At 38.9% G+C, this 20,220-nt stretch overlaps 1 protein-coding gene across 8 annotated transcripts in view; it reads left to right on the top strand.

The window, feature by feature from the left end:
* Myo9a (myosin IXA) overlaps positions 1 to 20,220 on the top strand; it is a 142,427-nt gene that overhangs the window by 21,467 nt on the left and 100,740 nt on the right. For 6 of the 8 annotated variants that reach the window (XM_042697446.1, XM_042697447.1, XM_042697452.1 and 3 more), the window contains exons 2-7: positions 204 to 1,114; positions 6,559 to 6,653; positions 9,173 to 9,235; positions 12,600 to 12,699; positions 15,039 to 15,095; positions 19,961 to 20,058. In XM_042697446.1, coding sequence (XP_042553380.1) covers positions 275 to 1,114; positions 6,559 to 6,653; positions 9,173 to 9,235; positions 12,600 to 12,699; positions 15,039 to 15,095; positions 19,961 to 20,058 — 1,253 coding nt within the window. In that variant the 5' untranslated portion in view covers positions 204 to 274. Of the gene's footprint in view, positions 1 to 203; positions 1,115 to 6,558; positions 6,654 to 9,172; positions 9,236 to 12,599; positions 12,700 to 15,038; positions 15,096 to 19,957; positions 20,059 to 20,220 lie in introns of all 8 variants that reach the window. The other 2 variants (XM_042697449.1, XM_042697450.1) reach the window with 2 other exon arrangements.

Raw genomic sequence — 20,220 nt, forward strand, 5'->3', positions numbered from 1 at the left:
CTATAATAGGATGTGCAGTGGTGCTTTCCTTATTATATCTTTTGGGGTTTAAAGTGCTTTATGTGTGTGATGCCCATTTATTTCCCTCGATTTGAACAAGTTTTCCCCTGCACTTGAATTGAATAGGTTTTCTGTGCCTTTAGTCTACATTAGAAAGTAATGCATAGTGTGATTTGTAAATGTTTTGCTTTTTTGTGTTTTAGTTCTTTTGCGAAGAAAATGTTTTGCACAATCTTGAACTTGTACTATCCATGCTGATGGGACAGGATCCAATATGAATGTAAGTGATGGAGGAAGACGACGCTTTGAGGATAATGAACACACATTACGAATCTATCCTGGGACAATTTCAGAAGGGACAATTTATTGTCCAGTTCCTGCCAGAAAAAACTCCACTGCTGCTGAGGTGATCGACTCTCTCATAAACAAGCTTCAGCTAGATAAAAGCAAATGCTATGTTTTAGCAGAGGTGAAGGAATTTGGTGGAGAAGAATGGATACTCAACCCTACAGACTGTCCAGTTCAGCGAATGATGCTGTGGCCTCGAATGGCTCTGGAAAATCGCATAAGTGGAGATGACTACCGCTTTCTTCTGAGAGAGAAAAACCTTGATGGGTCAATCCATTATGGTAGCCTTCAGTCATGGTTACGGGTGACGGAAGAACGCCGCAGGATGATGGAAAGGGGATTTCTTCCACAGCCTCAACAGAAAGACTTCGATGATTTATGTAGTTTACCTGATTTGAATGAGAAAACTCTCTTAGAAAACCTACGAAGTCGCTTTAAGCATGAAAAAATTTATACCTATGTTGGCAGTATTCTAATAGTTATTAACCCATTCAAATTTCTTCCTATTTATAACCCCAAATATGTCAAAATGTATGATAACCACCAATTGGGAAAACTTGAGCCCCACATATATGCTGTGGCAGATGTAGCTTATCATGCTATGCTTCAGCGCAAAAAGAATCAGTGCATTGTAATTTCAGGAGAGAGTGGTTCTGGGAAGACTCAAAGCACAAATTTTCTTATTCACCACCTTACTGCCCTTAGTCAGAAAGGATTTGCCAGTGGAGTAGAGCAAATTATTCTTGGAGCTGGACCAGTACTTGAGGTAAGTGTATAGAAACGGTTTTATTATTCTTAAACATATCTTTTGTCTGTTGTGGGACTTGAACTCTGGGCCTGGGTGATATCCCTGTGCTCTTCAGCTCAAGGTGAGTGCTCTACCACTTGAGCCACAGCACCACTTTCGGTTTTCTTGTGGTTTATTGGAGATAGGAGTCTTACAGACTTTCTTGCCCGGGCTGGCTTTGAACTGTGATCCTCAGATCTCAGCCTCCTGCGTAGCTAGGATTACAAGTTTGAGCCACTGGCGCCCAGTTTAAACATATCTTAAGTTATTGTTTCATGTGAAAAGGTGAAATAAAAGTATACTAAAATTCTATAGAAGTTTAGACCCTTTTAGTTACCATGGGAAACTGGACATTGGCAAAGTAGAAAAAGCAATGTTTTGTAATTTTTTTTTTTTTTTGTGGTTAGTCCTGGGGCTTGGACTCTGGGCCTGGGCACTGTCCCAGTGCTCTTCAGCTCAAGGTGAGTGCTCTACCACTTGAGCCACAGCGCCACTTCCAGTTTTTTAGTGGTTTATTGGAGATAAGGGTCTTTCCTGCCCGGGCTGGCTTTGAACCATGATCCTCAGATCTCAGCCTCCTGAGGAATTAGGATTACAAGCTGGCCACCAGAGCCTGGCCTGTTTATTATTTTTTAAAGTTACTACACAAAAATTAGATAACCGGGTGTCCCAGTGGCTCACGCCTGTAATCCTAGCTACTCAGGAGGCTGAGGTCTGAGGATCACCGTTCAAGGCCAGCCCTGGCAAGAAAGGCTGTGAAACTCTTTATCTCCAATAAACCACCAGAAGACTGAAAGTGGCGCTGTGGCTAAAGCGGCTCAGGCCCAGAGTTCAAGCCCATGACTGACAACCCTCCCCTCCAAAAGAAACAACAAAAAACCATTGCTTTGTGTCATTAGTGATATAGGAAGAGACTGGACAGGATCAGTTGTCCCCTTAGTAAGTGACGCAGCAGGAGTCCTGGCTATAATTGGGTTGTGGAACTAGATTGGGGAAAGTATTGCTGCTGATATACATTAATTTTTGTTGGTCATGGGGCTTGAACTCTGGGCCCAGGTTCTGTCCCTGTGCTCTTCAGCTCAAGACTAGCACTCTACCACTTGAGCCATAGGGCCACTTCCTGTTTTCTGAGTGGTTTATTGGAGATAAGAATCTCACAGACTTTACTGCCTGAGCTGGCTTTTGAACTGTGATCCTCAGATCTCAGCCTCCTGAGAAACTAGAATTATAAACATGAGTCACCAGCACGTGGCTTCCTGCTGATATTTTTATTTCTGTGGCCTTAACCTGTGCACCTGAACTGACATTCTTCGTTTGTATTGTAAAGTAAGAGAGGTTATTGATGTGAGGTTTTTTTTTTTTTTGGTGCCATTCCTGGGACTTGAACTCAAGGGTTTGGGCGCTGTCCCTAAGCTTTTGTGCTCAAGGTGCGCTTCTGGCTTTGTGTGTGTGTGTTTAATTGGAGAGAAGAGTCTCAGAGACTTCCTGCCCATGCTTGCTTTGAACTCTGACCCTCATCTCAGCCTTCTAAGTAGTTAGGATTACAGGTGTGAGCTGCTGGTGCCTGGCAAACTGACTCAACATATTTAAGGTGTACATTATGATAAATTTTGATATGTGTCTACACCATGAAACAACTTCCACAGTCAAAATAATAAGCATCATAGTCATCATCCTAAAAGTTTCTGCTTATTTTTCTGTTATCCCTACCTTACAGCTTCACACATATACAAGAAACCACTTAAGTGCTTTCTGTCATTGCAGATTTTTTTTTTATCTTTACAGTTTTATATAAATTGAATCATATAGTGTATACTCTTTTGTGTTTGGTTTTTCTTATTTTGACATTGCCAATAATTGTTGCATTTGTCAATAATTGACTATTGCTAAGGGTGTATTATTTTATTGTGTACCAGTTTCTTTACTCATTCTCTAATGGATGTGTGGACTTACTTTCAGTTTTTGACTATAACACATAAATTGTCTACTAGTCTTGAGGTAGACACATGCTTTCAGTAAATTACTGATGTGTTTACTCTCATAGAATAGGTATATATGGGACTGTTTATCTTTTCACAAGTGATAATTATCTAAATGTTTTAATATTCTCACTAGCAATGTCTGACAGTTCCCACTGACTTCATCTCCTTGACACAGTCATTCGTTCAGTTTTAGTTATCTTGATATGTATGTGGCAGGATCTCACTTTGGGTCTAGATAGCATTCTATTATACGGTTTGTTATCTGTATATCTTTTGTGGTGAAGTGTCTGCCCAAATTTATTGCCCAAGTTTTTATTTAAAAAAAATTTTATTTTTTAGCTGGGGCTTGTGGCTCTTGCCTGTAATCCTAGCTACTCAGGAGGCTGAAGTCTGAGGATCACAGTTCAAAGCCAGTCCCGGCAGGAGAGTCCATGAGACTCTTATCTCCAATTAACCACCAGAAAATCAGAATTGGTGCTGTGGCTCAAGTGGTAGAGCCCTAGCCTTCAGCTGAAGAGCTGAGGGACAGCACCAGGCTGTGCTGGTACTGGGGCTTGAACTGAGGGCCTGGACACTGTTCTTTAGATTTTTTTCCCCTAAAGGTTCTACCACTAGAGCCACAGGTTTGATTCTGGCTTTTTGGTGGTTTATTGGAGATAAGAAACTTTTGGATATATCTGCCCAGGCTGGTTCAAATCGTGCTCCCCAGGTCTCAGTTTTCTGAATAGCTAGAATTACAGATGTAGAATCATCGGTTCCAGGCTTTATTTTTATTTATTTATTTTTGGTCCCAGGGCCTGGGTACTGTCTCTGAATCTCTTTGTGTCCAAGGCTAGTGCTCTACCACTTGAAACACTGCGTCACTTCTAGCTTTTTCTGAGTAGCCTATTGGAAATAAGAGACTCATGGGGGGCGAGGGGGTGGGGGTTGGGAAGGTGGCTCACTGGTAGAGTGTTTGCCTCGCATGCATGAGGCGCTGTGTTTGATTCCTTAGCACCACATAAACAGAAAAAGCCATAAGTGGTGTTGTGGCTCCAGTGGTAGAGTATTAGCCTTGAGCTGAAGAGCTCAAGGACAGTGCCCAGGCCCAGAGTTCAAGCCCCACTGACTGAAGGGAAGAAAAAAAAAAGAGAGACTCACTGAGTTTTCTACTGAGTTTCCTGCTGGGGCCAGCTTTGAACTGCCATCCTCAGTTATCAGCCTCCTGAGTAGTTAGGATTATAGGCATGAGCCACCAGCATCCAGCTTTTGTTTGATTTTTTAAAAAAATTTGTTGGTGGTGGGGCTTAAACTCGGGGCCTGGGTGTTGTCTCTGAGCTCTTTTGCTCAAGGCTAGTGCTCTACTGCTTGAGTTACAGCACTTCTGGTTTTCTGGTGGTTAATTGAAGATGACAGACTCATGGACTTTCCTGCCCAGGCTGGCTTCGAGCCACAATTCTTAGCTCTTAGCCCCCTGAGTACCAAGGATTACAAGTGTGAGCCACCAGCTCCCAGGTTACATTTATTTGAGACAGGTTCTCTCCAGTTAGTTCAGCTGGCCTTAAATTCACAATTTCTTCTGCCTCAGCCTCCTGAGTGCTGGTATTAGAGACATTTATTATGCCTAGCTGTTTTCTTTCTCTTTTATTCTTTCTTTTTCTTTTTGTGCCCAAGGCCTGCATACTAAATACTCAGTAATCTGTCACTGAGCTATATCCCATCCCAGTTGCTGGGTTTTGTCAGTTCTTTTGTGACTGCTGGATGCACATTTTTTGATGTGATACAGAATACCACGAAAATATTTTGTATACATTTTCTCCATGTTTAATTCTTTCTTAACATTGTCTTTTGAAGAGCAGAATTTTAATTTATAGCCCAATTCTGTTTTTTTTCTGTTATGAATTATACCTTCAGTGTTACATTTTACAAAACCTTATCTAACCCATGAAAACAAAGATTTTTCTTCTTTTATAATTTTAGAGTTTGCATTTGAGACTGTGGTCCATTTCAAGTCCAGTTTTGAGTGAATATGGTGTGAAGTATGGGCCCACTGTTGCCTGTGAATATCCATTTGTTTCAGCACCTTTTCTTGAAAGACTTTTTTTTTGTCGGTTGTGGGGCTTTATCTCTGGGCCTGGGTGCTATCCCTGAGCTCTTCAGCTCAAAGGAGAGCACTCTATCACTTGAGCCACAACGCCATTTCTGGTTTTCTGGTAGTTAATTGGAGATAATGAGTCTCACGAACTTTCCTGCCCAGGCTTGCTTTGAACCATGATCCTCAGATCTCAGCCTTCTGGGTAGCTAGGATTACAGATACAAGCCACTGGTGCCTGGCCAATTTTTAAAAATTTATCTGTGTATATGTGTATTTATTTATTTTTGTGCCAATATCAGGATTTGAACTCAGGACCTCATGCCTATCTCTTGGCTTTTCACTCACAGTAGCACTCTAGTAGTGACTGGAATAGAAATGTAGGGTTAGGGCATCCGTTAAGTTTATCTTTGAATATTTGTCAGTCCATGTATGTGCCTTCTGCACAGTACAGTTTAGCATACACATGCTTTACATTTAGGAGATGTTGAGTAAATGGCTTGTTTAGGTTTCTGTAGTTAAGACAGATATATGTCATTCTCATGATATCATGAATAGGAAAAAACCACAGTAATTGTTTCTTTTTTTTTCTCTCTCTTCAAATATATTGTGAATATTAGGCCAGTGGCTTTTTTGCTTGCAAGCTAGAACTTACAAGCAAATGTATCCATTTAAAATGTAAAGCATCTTTACAATAGAAAAAAAATTTAAAAAGAAATGTACTTATTTAGTACCTGACTTATGTAACTGTAACCTCTCTGTACATCACCTTTACAATAAAAAAAATTATAAATAAAAGAGGATGTAATGAAAGATTTAAAAAAATGTATAGCTGAGCTAGATGCTCATACCTGCAACCCTAGTTACTCAGGTGGCTGAGATCTGAGGATCACAGTTTGAGGCTAGCCTGGGCAGGAAAGTCTGTGAGACTCTATCTCCAAATAATCACCAGAAAATTAGAAGTGGTACTGTGGCTCAAAGTGGTAGGACACTATCCTTGAAGAGCTTGGGGACAGCTCCCAGGCCTTTCAAGCCCCACAACTGACTGACCACCTCCCCCCCAATAAATAAATAAATATAATTAAATTCATGAAAATATTCTGCTGGTTCTAGTATGATTTGAAAGAGAAATCTGAACATTAATAAACATTAAGTTTAAATTATTTTATTTTATTATTTTATTGAATAGTAAAGTAAAATCTTGATCTTTTAGCAACTACTAATTGCTTTCATTTATTTTATCTGAACTATGAATATAAATCTAAACATAGTAGCAATTCCCTTTCTTTTTTGTCTCTAGCATTTTGACTCTTAGAACTGACCTAAGCATTGCTTAAATTCATTAAAAAAATTGATGTTTATTTTGTCAGGCCTTTGGAAATGCAAAGACAGCTCATAATAACAATTCAAGTCGTTTTGGCAAGTTTATTCAAGTCAATTACCAGGAAACAGGCACAGTGCTTGGGTAAGTTCTGATACTAAGTAGCAGTAGGCTTAGAACATATTTTTATTTTTGTTATTTCCCTTTTGTAAGTTATGAGCTGTAATATTGATGTCTTCTTTATGATTTTTTTCCTCTCACTGTTTTTGTAGCGGGAGAGATTGAAATCTCAGAAAAGTAACTCTCATATGCTCTCAACTTAGATTTATTGTTGTTAACAATTGCTGTCATTTCTATATATTACATCATACATTTGTTTTTTTGAATTGTTTTCAAGTATGTTGAATATATAACTTGGCACTCTTAATAGTACTATATTTCCTAAAGCAATAACATCTCCATATTACTGTTGTTAAAATCAAGAACTTTCATTTTGTTAAAATATTCTTATGTAGTCTACGATAAGTCTCCTGATTGTGTCAGCAACATTATCTATAGCTTTAAAAAAAACTAAAGACTTTAAGAGAAATTTTAGATTCATAGCAAAAATAAATGGGAAGTCACCCAGATATTTCTAACTTTTTCATCCACCATAATTTTTTCTATCATAACCATCTTGCATACTTTTTATAGAATTTATGGCCCAATATTGATACAGTGTTGTTAATTCTGAAGTTGGTGGGTTGGTACCAGTGTCATTTTGTGTTGTACATTGTGTATGTTTTGACAGATGTGTAGGACCATGTATATCACCATACAGAATGGTTTCCTGGTCCTAAAAAGCCTTGCTGCTCTGCTTATTCAGCAATTCCTGCCTTGATAGCGCCCAATCTTTTTATTGTTTCTATAGTTTTGCCTTTTCTAGTATATGATTGGAATCATATGGAATCTTTCCAGACAGGATTCTTTAGCCTAACACTGTATACTTAAGGTTCTTTTCTATCTCCCTATGGCTTGATTGCTTTTCACTAATGTTAAAATTACTGTTGTTTTAGAGATAATTGTACCCATGGTTGTTCCTTATTTCTGGTTGAGTTTAAATATTTTACTATTTTTTTAGGTTTTGGTCGGTTGTGGGGCTTGAACTCTGGGCCTGGGCACTGTCCCTCAACCCTTCAGCTCAAGGCGAGCACTCTGTCACTTGAGCCACAGCGCCACTTCCGGTTTTCTGGTGGTTCATTGGAGATAAAAGACTCACGGGCTTTTCCCTCCCGGGCTGGCTTTGAACTGTGATCCTCAGATCGCAGCCTCCTGCATAGCTAGGATTACAGGCATGAGCCACCAGCGCCCGGCTCTTTACTATTTTTTAATAAGTAATTTTTTTCGCATTATATCTTCTGATTGTATATTATTTGTATATATGCATGCTGTTGATCTTTTTTTCTCTCTCTCTTTTTGGTTGTATTGTGGTTTGAATGTAGGGCCATATACTTGCTAGGCAGCTCTGCCACTGGAGCCAAGGCTCCAGCCTTTTTGCTTTAGTTATTTTTCAGATAAGGTCTTGTGTTTTTGTTTAGGGCCAACCTGAACCTCAATCCTTCTGCCTATGGCTCCTTTGACGCTGAGGGCACTGGAGTGCCCCATTGAGATAGGGTCTTGCGCGCGCGCGCGCGTGTGTGTGTGTGCATGCGCGCGCGCGCGCGTGCCAGTTCTGGGGCTTGAACTCAGGTCCTGGGCACTGTCTCAGAGCTTCTTTTGTTCAAGGTTAGCATTCTACCACTTGAGCCACAGCACCATTTCGGGCCTTTTCTGATTCTGTGGTACTGAGGAATCCAACCCAGGGCTTCATGCATGCTAGGCAAGCACTGTACCACTAAGCCACATTCCCACCCCTGAGATAGGTTCTTAATAGTACTTTGTGTGTGGTAGGCTTGAAATATGATCCACACAATCTCTGTAGTTGCGATTTCAGGCATAAGCCACTATACCCAGCTGAACAGTAATGTTTTTAGTAATCTCATATCTAGTTAACTTTCTGTTTTTATTATTTTTACTATTATCTTTCTCTCTTTTAAAAATAATTTTTTTTTTTTTGTTGGTAGTGGGGCTTGAACTCAAGATGTAGGCACTGTCTCTGAGCTCTTGCTGAATGCTTGTGCTCTACCACTTTAAGCCACAGTGTCATTTTTGGTTTTCGGGTGGTTAATTGGAGATAAGAGTCTCACCGATTTTCTTGCCCTAGATGGCTTTGACTCTAGATCCTCATATCTCAATCTCCTGAGTAGCTAGGATTATAGGTGTGATCCACCAGTATCCCCCTCCCCCAGCTTGTTTTTCTTTTTCTAAGTATATAATATCTATAAGAATTTAAAGCATTTCTTTATTTCTGATTATTTTCTGCCTTACTTGATTGACTTTGAATACTGTCAGTCAACTTTCTATTATTGTAACAAACTTTCTAGGGTAGTAACTTCAGAAGTAGAAAGATTTTTTTTTTCCCCTAAAAGGAGGCTCCTCTGTCTCCAGAATAGCTGGCATAACATTTGTGAGCCATCAGTGTCTAGTGGGAGAGTGTTCTTTATATTTCTGTGCCATCTAAATAAATAAGACTGTTCTATGTTAAACTTTATTGTTTATATCAACTAATTTTATTTTTCTTCTAGTGCCTATGTTGAAAAATATCTGCTGGAGAAGTCCAGACTTGTTTATCAAGAGCATAATGAACGGTACTTACTTTTATTTGTCTAAAAAATAAAGTTAACTTGAGTTTCTTGCAGATTGACTGTGACCCTTAATTCACTTTTTCATCCTGCAGTTTTTCAGAGCTATTAAGAAGTTCTTTTTTATTGGGTAGTAAAACTGGCTTTTCTAAGTTCTAAGCAAACTATGAGATCAAGAACACCATTTCTGGGGCTGGAAAGGTGACTCAGTGGTAGAGCGCTTGCCTTGCATGCATGAGGCCCTGGGTTCAATTCCTTAGCACCACATAAGCTGAAAAAGCCGGAAGTGGTGCTGTGGCTTAAGTGGTAGAGCACTAGCTTTGAGCTGAAGAGCTGAGGGACAGCCCCTAGGCCCAGAGTTCAGGCCCAGGACCAGGAAAAAAAAAGAAAAAGAACACCATTGCTAGCCAGGCACATGGTGGTTCACACCTGTAATCCTATCTACTTAGGCAGCTGAGATCTTAGGATGTGGTTTGAAGCCAGCCTGGGCAGAAAAGTCCCTATGAGACTCTTATCTCCAATTAACCACTCAAAAACTGAAGTGGCACTGTGGCTCAAGTGGTAGAGTGCTACCCTTAATCACAAAGAGGCTCAAGGACAGTGCTCAGGCCCTGAGTTCAATCCCTACAACTGACAACAACAACAACAAAAAACTCCACCATTTCTCAAGCACTATCTTACTATTTGTGAACAATGTTTTCTTGGGCCTTTATAGTATTTGCGGTATTCAGTGCTTGAGAGATAATAAATGTGATAGTCTTCAGATGAAGAAACCTGATATCAAGGGGTAAATTATTTGTTTGCTTCATCAGTGAAATATAAAGTAGAGCCAAAGTTGAAGTCAAGCAGATCTACATGTAAATCTTGAATATTTCTTGGGGTCTCACTCATCTATCTGTTTTTTAGGTATTTCCTTCAATCTTTTTTTTTTTTTGGGCGGGGGGGGGAGTGGTCCAGTCCTGAGGCCTGAACTCTGGGCCTGGGTGCTGTCCCTCAGCTCTTCAGCTCAAGACTAGCACTCTATCACTTGAGCCACAGCGCCACTTCTGGCTTTTTTCTTTTTGCTTATGTGGTGCTGAGGAATCGAACCTAGGGCCTCAGGCATGCAAGGCCAAGCACTCTACAACTGAGCCACCTTCCCAGCCCCCCTTCAATCTTACAGATAGAAAAGTACCCTAGAGTTCTTTAGAAGATAACATGAAATTAACATTTATAAGATGATATTCGTGATTTTCATATAATAAAAGTCTTAGTAATTACTGGCTAACAATATCTTCTCCCTTTCATCTTCATCCTTCCTTCCTTCCTCCTTCCTCCTCCCTCTATCATGTGTTGTGCACGCGAGTGTGTGTGTGTGTGTGTGTGCGCGTGCGCGCGCACTCACGTGTGTGTCTGTGTGTCTGTCTGTCTGTCCGTCCGTCCCTGTCCCCCGTGTTCTACCTATGCTTCCTGTGTAGCTCTAATTACCACTTCTATCTTGTTGGTTGAAATTAAGTAGATTGGGCTTCCATTGAGTCACTGTTTTCCTGATCTCTGTCTCCTAATCTCTACCTGGGATTACTGTCAGGTAATCCATGCCTGATATTTACCCACCTCCTCCTTTTTCTCGGTGGTGCTGAGGGTTACAATTTGAACCATGCCGCCAGCCTGGCCTACCTCTTTTCAAAATAATTAATTTTGGTTTTCATTACTTCTCCTATTCCCTATTTCTTTTCCCTAATACTTATTATTTCCTTCCTTCTGCTTGCTTTAGGTTTCTTTCTGTTGGTCATGGGGCTTGCACTCAGTGCCTGGTGCTTGTCCTGACCTCTCTTACTCCAGGCTAGTGTTCACCACTTAGAGCTACAGTGCTAGTTCTGGTTTTCTGTTGGTTCATTGGAGATAAGAGTCTCAGTTTGGACTTTCCTGACCAAGTTGGCTTTGAAAGGTGATCCTCAGATCTCAACTTTCTGAATAGCTGGTATTACAGGTGTGGTCCACTGGCACCTGCCTCCCTTTCTAGTTTCTTATGGTAGATGCTTAGGTTATAGATAGAGCTTTCTTTTGAAATATTTGTTTGCAGTTACAAAGTCTTTCAAACACTGCTTCAGCTGTGCCCCTGTTTTGTATCTCTGCATTTGTAGCTTCTGAACCATAGATTCAACCAATCTCATATCAAAAATATTTGGGGGAGGGGAGTGGAGGGTGTAGCTGAGGAAGTGGGAGGGAAGGGATGGTAGGGGAAAAACAAAGGAGGAGACAACAATGCTGGATAAGAAATGTACTCATTACCTTGCACATGTAACTGTAACCCCTTTGTACAATATTGTTACAATAAAAAAATATTTTGGGGAAAATATGCTGAGCATATATAGTTTTTTCTGATCATTGTTACCTAAATAATACAGTAACAACTATTATTATCACACACACACACACACACACACACACACACACACACACACACACACACACACATATGGTTAGGTATTGTAAATAGTGTAGAGATAATTTAAAGTATATGTGGAAATGTACAAAAACTATATGCAAATACTGTGCTGTTTTATACAAGGGTCTTGAGCATTTTCAGATTCTTTTTTTTTTTTTTTTTTTGACTAATGGTGTTCTGGAACCAAGTGTTTTTGTGCATCTCCAAATATTTTCTAATTTCCTATCTTATGTTTTTCACTCATGATTGGTTATTTACTAATGTGTTATTGAATTGTCACGTATCTGTAAACTTTGTAAAAATCTGTTGTTACTGGTGTTTAATTTTTAATTGGTTTCAGTTTAAAGCATTATGTGATTTTAGTTCCTTTGCATTTGTAGTGTAATAATGCTCCATATGACTTCAGCAGGTGTACATCCTCTTTTGTGTTAGACGTAGTTGGTAAATACACCCAAGATTGCTTCAAGCTTTGATTAGTTTTCAGAGTTCTTTTTTTTTTTTTGTCCAGTTGTGGGCCTGAACTCTGGGCCTGGGCGCTGTCCCTCAGCTCTTCAGCTCAAGGCAAGCGCTCTACCACTTGAGCCACAGCGCCACTTCCGGCTTTTTTCTTTTTGCTTATGTGGTACTGAGGAATCGAACTCAGGGCCTCAGGCATGCAAGGCAAGTGCTCTACCACTGAGCCACCTTCCCAGCCCCAGTTTTCAGAGTTCTTATAAAAGTTGATCCTGACAAATTTTCAAAAACTTCTAATTTGGTCATTGCACTCTCATTCCTCTTTTGTATTCTGCATCTAAAATTTCACTATTTGGCACACTTAAATACTGAATTTATCACATTTGTATTAAGATAAGCAAAGCTAGTGCTTTTTTTTTTTTTGGCTCATTAAATGCCCTACCATAAGTCATGCTCACTATAAAGCTATACTATTTTTTTCCCCAATAGGAACTATCATGTATTCTATTACCTCCTGGCAGGAGCAAGTGAAGAAGAGAGGTTAGCATTCCATCTTAAACAACCTGAGGAATATCATTATCTCAACCAGGTGAGATTTCTTGAAAAGCATTTCAAAATGTAGGGCATAAATTTTGGTTCTTGAAAAAGGTATTTTTTTCTAGTGTGTGCATAATTATGGTAATGGATATCAACTTGTATTTTTCTACATGAAATCTAATAATTTAATGTATTTTTCAAATTATAGATTATCACCTTCATTTAAATATTAAAAGAATTGCTACATATATTCTTTTTTTTTTTTGTTGGTCATGGGGCTTGAACTCTAGGCCTGAACGCTGTCCCTCAGCTCTTCAGCTCAAGGCTAGTGCTCTACCACTTGAGCCACAGCACCACTTCCGGTTTTCTGGTGGTTTATTGGAGATAAGAATCTCACGGATTTTCCTGCCTGGGCTGGCTTTGAACCGAAATCCTCGGATCTCAGTCTCCTGAGTAGTTAGGATGACAGGTGTGAGCCACTGGTGCCTGGCCGTATATTCTTGTATTTTGTGAAATTCTTTTTTATTTTTTTCTTTGGTGGGTCATAGGGCTGAACTCAGGGCCTGGGCACTGCCTCTGTGTTTTTTGGCTCAACCCTATCACTCTATCCCTTTGAGCTGCAGCTTTACTTCCTGTGAAATTCTTTAAGAAAGTAATAACCCATTTACTGGTACTTCTATATCAGAAAGTGGTATGTTCATTCCAGAGTGATTTTCCTGTTAAATGTTGCTAATACTAAAGTTTATCCCATGGCTGGAAACCTGATTTGCATGTTTTGTAGTGTAATGCATGTCTTTGCATGATACTATGATACTTAAAGTCTGTGCATAATTTAATAAACCTTCCCCTAAACCTTCAATATGAAATTCCTTAATGGCAAATGATTAGAGAATATGATTCTTTCCTTGAAACCCAAAACTCAGTCCTAAGTCTCCAAAACAGTGATTCTCAAGTTTCCATAATCTTGAATTCTCTAATTCTTCAGATTAACAAAATTTTAAAATTAATGAATCATTAAAATAATAGATTGCCTTATTGTTTTGTGTCTATGGAAAAAAGATCGTTTAAAGCAATTGCAAAAGTCCTTATGAAGATTTTGTTGGTTTATTTATTTATTTATTTTTGACAGTTGTGGGGCCTGAACTCTGGGTACTGTTCCTCAGCTCTTTCAGCTCAAGGCTAGTGCTCTACCACTGAGCCACAGCACCACTTCCGGCTTATTATGAAGATTTTGAAATTAATTGACATTTTGAGGTTATGCCCAGTAATTAGTACTTATTTAGGATGATGAAATTAACACCTTGCACCTTTTCCCTGGATATCTGATATCTTAAATTTTTTTTTTTTTTTTTTTTTTTTTTGGGTCCTGTCGTGGGGCCTGAACTCTGGGCCTGGGCACTGTCCCTCAGCTCTTCATCTCAAGGCTAGCGCTCTACCACTTGAGCCACAGCGCCATTTCTGGCTTTTTTCTTTTTGCTTATGTGGTGCTGAGGAATCGAACCCAGGGCCTCATGCATGCAAGGCAAGTGCTCTACCACTGAGCCACCTTCCCAGCCCCTGATATCTTAATTTTTAAAGTTGATATTAATTTAAACTGTTTTATCTTTTATTAATATATCAAGAACTTAAAAGTTACTTAATACATTACTTTCTGACTTAATATTAGTCACTTTTCCTGGATAGAACTAAGTAGATTTTAAAAAAAAAAAAATGACTAATTCAGTTCTGGGTGATTCAGTATTTTCTTTTCTTCTCTTTTCTTTTTTTTTGTCAATCATGGGGCTTAAACTCTAGGCCTGAACACTGTCCCTCAGCTCTTAAGCTCAAGGCTAGAGCTTTACCACTTAAGCCACAGCACCACTTCCGGTTTTCTGGTGGTTTATTGGAGATAAGAGTTTCTCGGACTTTCCGGCCCAGGCTGGCTTTGAACTTCGATCCTCAGCTCTCAGCCTCCTGAGTAGCTAGGATTACAGGTGTGAGCCACCGCAACCTGACTTCAGTATTTTCTTTTTAACAAAACATTATTCACCTGTTAATGAGATGAAAATTGTTAGTAATAGGTAAAATCCAGAGTTGGCTTGTCTTCTTGGATCTGCTTGTCATCAGTGGCCATGACATACTCTTGTCATAATGCCAGTGTTAGTAGTACATAGAATTAAGTAGTTAATATAAATATCAGATTCACTGGACAATGACATGTTTTTGTTGAACTGAAAACTACAATCTCCCAGAATCTGAATGGTTATTAAGTTCTTACTGTTTTTTGCTGCTATGCAAAATAACTCCTTTTTGGATAACTGCAGTGCTGCCTGCACACTACATCTAATAGAGAAATACAGTCACAGTTACCTGCCTAGTAACTTCTCCCTCACTAATCTGCCTTACTTTCAGATAACAAAGAAACCCCTCAGACAGAGCTGGGATGATTATTGCTATGACTCTGAGCCGGTCAGTACCAGTACCTAAATATTCTGTGTTACTCTACAAGGGCCTTCACATTGCTCATTTGCATCTATCTGGAATTTAGTCAGAATGAAGATCACTGGACATACCAGGATAGGAGATATATCAGAGTTTCATTTCTTCAGATGATTGATTTCTATGTAGATAGTTTGTTGATTAAAATCTAGATTACTGTTCTGAATGGCTTTTCTAAATGGCTCCTGTTTAGTCTACCTTAGCATTTATTTTCACAAATTGTAATTTGATTCTGTTCCTGATACTTCAGCATTGATATGGATCAGTAGGCACTAAAGTTTTTTCCCTTCAGATGATTTTAATTTTTTTTTTTTTTTTTTTTTTGTGGGTGGTAGGGCTTGAACTCTGCACTTGGGCGCTGTCCCTGCACTCTTCAGCTCAAGGTGAGCACTCTACTGCTTGAGCTACAGCGCCACTTCTGGTTTTCTAGTGGTTTATTGGAGATAAGAGTCTCACAGACTTTCCTGCCTGGGCTGGCTTTGAACTGAGATCCTCAGATCTCAGCCTCCTGAATAGCTAGGATTATAGGCATGAGCCACCAGAGCCTGTCCGGGTGAATTTATTTTTGCAGTGCTAGGTATTGAACCCAGGGATTTGAATGTGGTAGGCAAGCACCCCACCAGTGAGCTACATCCCCCTCCTGAGATTTATTTTTTAAATTATATTTTAGTAATTTTATCACCCAGATATTATACATATTAATTATTATTAAAGAATGATGTCAGCTGAGTGCCGGTGGCTTCTGCCTGTAATCCTAGCTACTCAGGAGGCTAAAGTCTGAGGATCATAGTTCAAAGCCAGCCTGGGCTGAAAAGTTCCTATGAGACTCATGTCTCATAGGAAAACTGGAAGTGGTGCTGTGGCCTCAAAGTGGTAGAGTGAAAGATGAAAGAGCTCAGGGAAGTATTCAGACCTAAAGTTCAAACCCCATGACAAACCAAAAACAACCCCACTACATCTTCCCAATTTCATGTTTTAATAGTCTGTTTACATAGTAAGTGCATGCATATTTTTAAATTGTTTTTTAATAGCAAGAGAAATAATAGCTTTAATAAAATGTCCCCAAATTACTGAAAAATCCTATAAACAAGATTATTTTACGTTTCAAATGGAGTGATTAAAAGGGTATATGTAATATAACTAAATTTAGCTTTATTTTATTTTTTGTCGGTTATAGGGCTTGAGCTCAGAGCCTGGGTATTGTCTCAGCTCTTCTGCTCAAGAATAGTGCTCTGCTACTTTGAGCCACAGAGCCACTTCTGGTTTTCTTGTGGTAACTGGAGATAAGAGTCTCACAGACTTTACTGTCTAGCTGGCTTTGAACAGTGATCTTCAGAGCTCAGCCTCCTGAGATGCTGGGTTTACAGGCGTGAGCTACCAGTGCCTAGCTACTTCAGTGTTTTATATAAGTGTAACCATGAAAAGAACACAAGGATCTTTTTCTTCCATTTACAGCTAAGTCAGATTAAAAGGCTGGAAACATGTAGAAATATACTTATTTACCTATATTAACTAACAAACAAATTAATTTATTAAATATTCTTCCTGGAAGCATAATGTGTTAGTCCTTGCTTTAAATACTCATAACTTTAATCTTGCTGCATGTGATTATAAACCCCACTAACTGCAGAATTATTTTGTTGAGTTGTAGTACCATTTTACAATAAACCGAGAAAGTTGGTTTTAGATTGAACACTTTCAGGACTAAAGTCAGATATCTTAATTTATAGATTTTTGATGAGTTTTAATAGAAAACATTTAAATTTTGCAAATCTTTCCTTTTTTTTTGTTGGTTATGGGGCTTAAACTCTAGGCCTGGGCACTGTCTTTGAGTTCCTCTGCTCAAGGCCACAGTTCCTTGAGCCACAGTGCCACTTTAGTGGAGGTAAGAGTCTCAGGACTTTTTCCTGCCTGGGCTGGCTTTGAACTGTGATCCTCAGATTCAGCCTCCTTAGTAGCTAGGATTACAGGCGTGAGCCACTGGCACCTGGCTTCTTTCTATCTTTTATTACTACACCAAGTAGGTCATGCCTCTTGGGAAGCAGGCAACTCATACTGCAAATATGAGCTGGTTCCTTTTTCAGAGCTTGCAGTGTAACTGAGTTGATTTGCTTTTGTTTAATTTAATCCTTAAGAATTTAGACTCTGAGCAGGTTTGGAGGTGTGGCTAGGTAATAGAGTGCCAGCCAGTGAACAAAAGTTCGAGTCTTAGTATCAGACAGAAAAAAAAAAAAAAAAAAAGAATTTGGGCCCTGAAAGCCAGGTGCTGGTTGTTCATGCCTATAGTTACTCAGGAGGCTGCGCTCTGAGGATCTCTGAAGTCAGCCTAGACAGGAAAGTCTGTGAAAACTCTTATTTCTAATTAAGTACCAAAAGAACCAGAAGTAGAGCTATAGCTCAGGTGATAGAGTGCTGACCTTGGGTAAAAAAGCTCAGGGACAGCACCCAGGACCAGAGTTCAAACCCAAGACTGACACATAAATTTTTTTTAGGTTAATTGTCCAAAGTGAGAGGTTTCGTTGTGATATTTCTATATATACATAAGAATATACTTGGATCTTATTTACTCCTTCCATTACTCTCTCTTATCTCCCCTTACCCAACTCTCTTCTTAACGCTTACAATTTTCTAGAAAGGAATTTCATTGTGTCTTTTTCACATATACATAAAAAATATGTGTATTTTTCCCACTGCATTGATATATCTGTAGCAAGTCTTAAGATTGTTTCCACAAAATTTATGATCAGAATATTAGATGCATGTGTTCTCAGGGGAAATTTTTTTGTAGTAAATTAAAAATTTTAGTCTGTACATGTATACCTCTTCATTAAGCAAATAAAAATATTGTTAATAACATTCTAAAACAAGGTGTAATTTTAAACTTTATGTTTAGCTGTACTTGTTGACTCAGAGTGCTTAAAACAGGTATTTTTTTTGGTACATGGTAAATATTTGATAAGTAGTTTTTTTTTGTTTTGTGCCCACCCTGGTGCTTGAACTCAGCTTGGACACTGTCCCTGAGCTTTTTTGCTCAAGGCTAGTGTTCTGCTACTTAAGCCACAGGTCCACTTCAGGCTTTTTTGGTGCTTAATTGTTGTCTTGTGATCCTCACATTTCAGTTTTCTGAGTAGCTAGCTGGCTTCTGGTGAGAAATACTTTTTTGGAAAGTAAGTAACTACTTTATTTCTCAAGAAGGATTTAAAAAAAAATTTATTGTAGAGGTGGGGTACAGAGGGGTTACAGTTATATCAGTTAGGTCATGAGTACATTTCTTTTTGAGTACATTTCTTTTCCCTCATTTTCTCCTATTTCTCCCCCTACTTCCCTACCAACCCCCCCCCCCTCCCAAGTTGTAAAGTTCACTGTCCCTGATCTTCTTCTGCTCAAGGCTGGTGCTCTACCACTTGAGCCACAGTGCCACTTCTGCCTTTTTCTGCTTATGTGACACTGAGGAATTGAACCCAGGGCTTCATGCATGCTAGGCTAGCACTCTACCACTGAGTCACCTTCCCAGCCCTCATGAAGGATTTTTATACAGGTCTAATATTAATGTGTTATTCAGGAACTTGATGAATATGTATTTTCTTCAGTAATTCTTCACATAGTCTTGGTACTGAGTTGGTGCTTATGCTCTGCAGTGAATAAGACAGGTAGTAGTCTTGTGTTTACTAAATAATTGATCTATTTCCTAGAAATTAGGCAGTAAAAAAGTTAACAAAAGTATGTGGTTTTTGATAGTAAGTATAAAGTATTGAGTGTGAGAATATACGGTAAATGAATTTAAAGATTTATTCTCATAATGTTACTCTTTGTCTGTTTGAAGAAATGAAATCCAGGGGTTACACTAAGAAAGTTCTGTTTTATTTTTTTATTTCTTTGTTGACCATAGAGCTTGAACTTGGGGCCTGGGTGCGAGCCCTTTTTACTCAAGGCTAAAGCTCTACCACCTTGAGCCACAGTGCCACTTCCAGTTTTCTGGTGGTCAATTGGAGATAAGAGTCTCATGTACTTTCCTACTTAGGCTGGCTTTGAACTGTGGTTGTCACATCTCAGCCTTCAGAGTAGCTAGGGTTACAGGCATGAGCCACTAGTGCCCAGCTTGACAGTACTGTTTTAAATATGGTTGTCTGTGTTTTTACTAACTCAATGACTTGTGTATTTGAGGACTCTTAGGCTTCTTGTCTTGATTTCCATGTTACTATTTGATTAGGAGGTATTTCTATATGGAGAACAACTAATAACGTAAGTTGCTTTACTTAAATAAAACTAGGATCTACTTTTTACCAGTATTTCTGCCTTTTAGAATTTTTTTTAATGTCTCCAGAATTTACTGAAGTGCCTTGCATTTGGTTAGTTACTTGTTCACTATTTGATGAATAAAAAACATTTGCTTGTGGAATTATATTGTTAATGCTTCAAATCTCCAAAATTATCCTAAAATACTTAAAATGAAACTTGGTATCTGCATGTTTTATTAGTACTGCTAGATTCTTAAGTTACTTATGAGATCCTGGTGTTGGTGATTCTTGTGTTAGAGAAAACAAAAGGTATTTTGGTAGGTATACTTGGTTCACATACCTGTAATATGATGTCTCTTGAGTCTGATTCTGTCTAAATATACTACTACCACATTTATTTGGCATTTATACTTTCATCTACTTATCTTAAAAATATGAATAGCCCATATTTAAACATTTTCAATATTTATTTTTCTTAAGTACAAAGGAGTTTCAATTCTAGAGGTCAGGTTTTGTGTCTTGATTAATGTCAGCCCTTCAATCTCACATTACTTTCTAACAGGCAATCTTGATTTTCTCACTTTTTATCTTAAGCAGGATTGCTTTACAGTGGAGGGAGAAGATTTGCGGCATGACTTTGAACGCTTACAGTTGGCCATGGAAATGGTAGGATTTCTTCCCAAGACGAGAAGACAGTGAGTTTATTATATTATTTTATCTCTAGTAGGATTCCTTATCTGTTTCAACACTCAACAATCTTAAGTGTTGTTTTGAGGTTTCTTTTTTGTTGTAGTTGGTAGTGGGGCTTGAACTCAGGGCCTGGGCACTATCCCTGAGCTCTTTTACACAAGGCTAGC

The sequence above is a fragment of the Dipodomys spectabilis genome, unplaced genomic scaffold, assembly GCF_019054845.1.
Source record: "Dipodomys spectabilis isolate Male_0828 unplaced genomic scaffold, ASM1905484v1 ptg000219l, whole genome shotgun sequence".
Lineage (NCBI taxonomy): Eukaryota > Metazoa > Chordata > Mammalia > Rodentia > Heteromyidae > Dipodomys > Dipodomys spectabilis.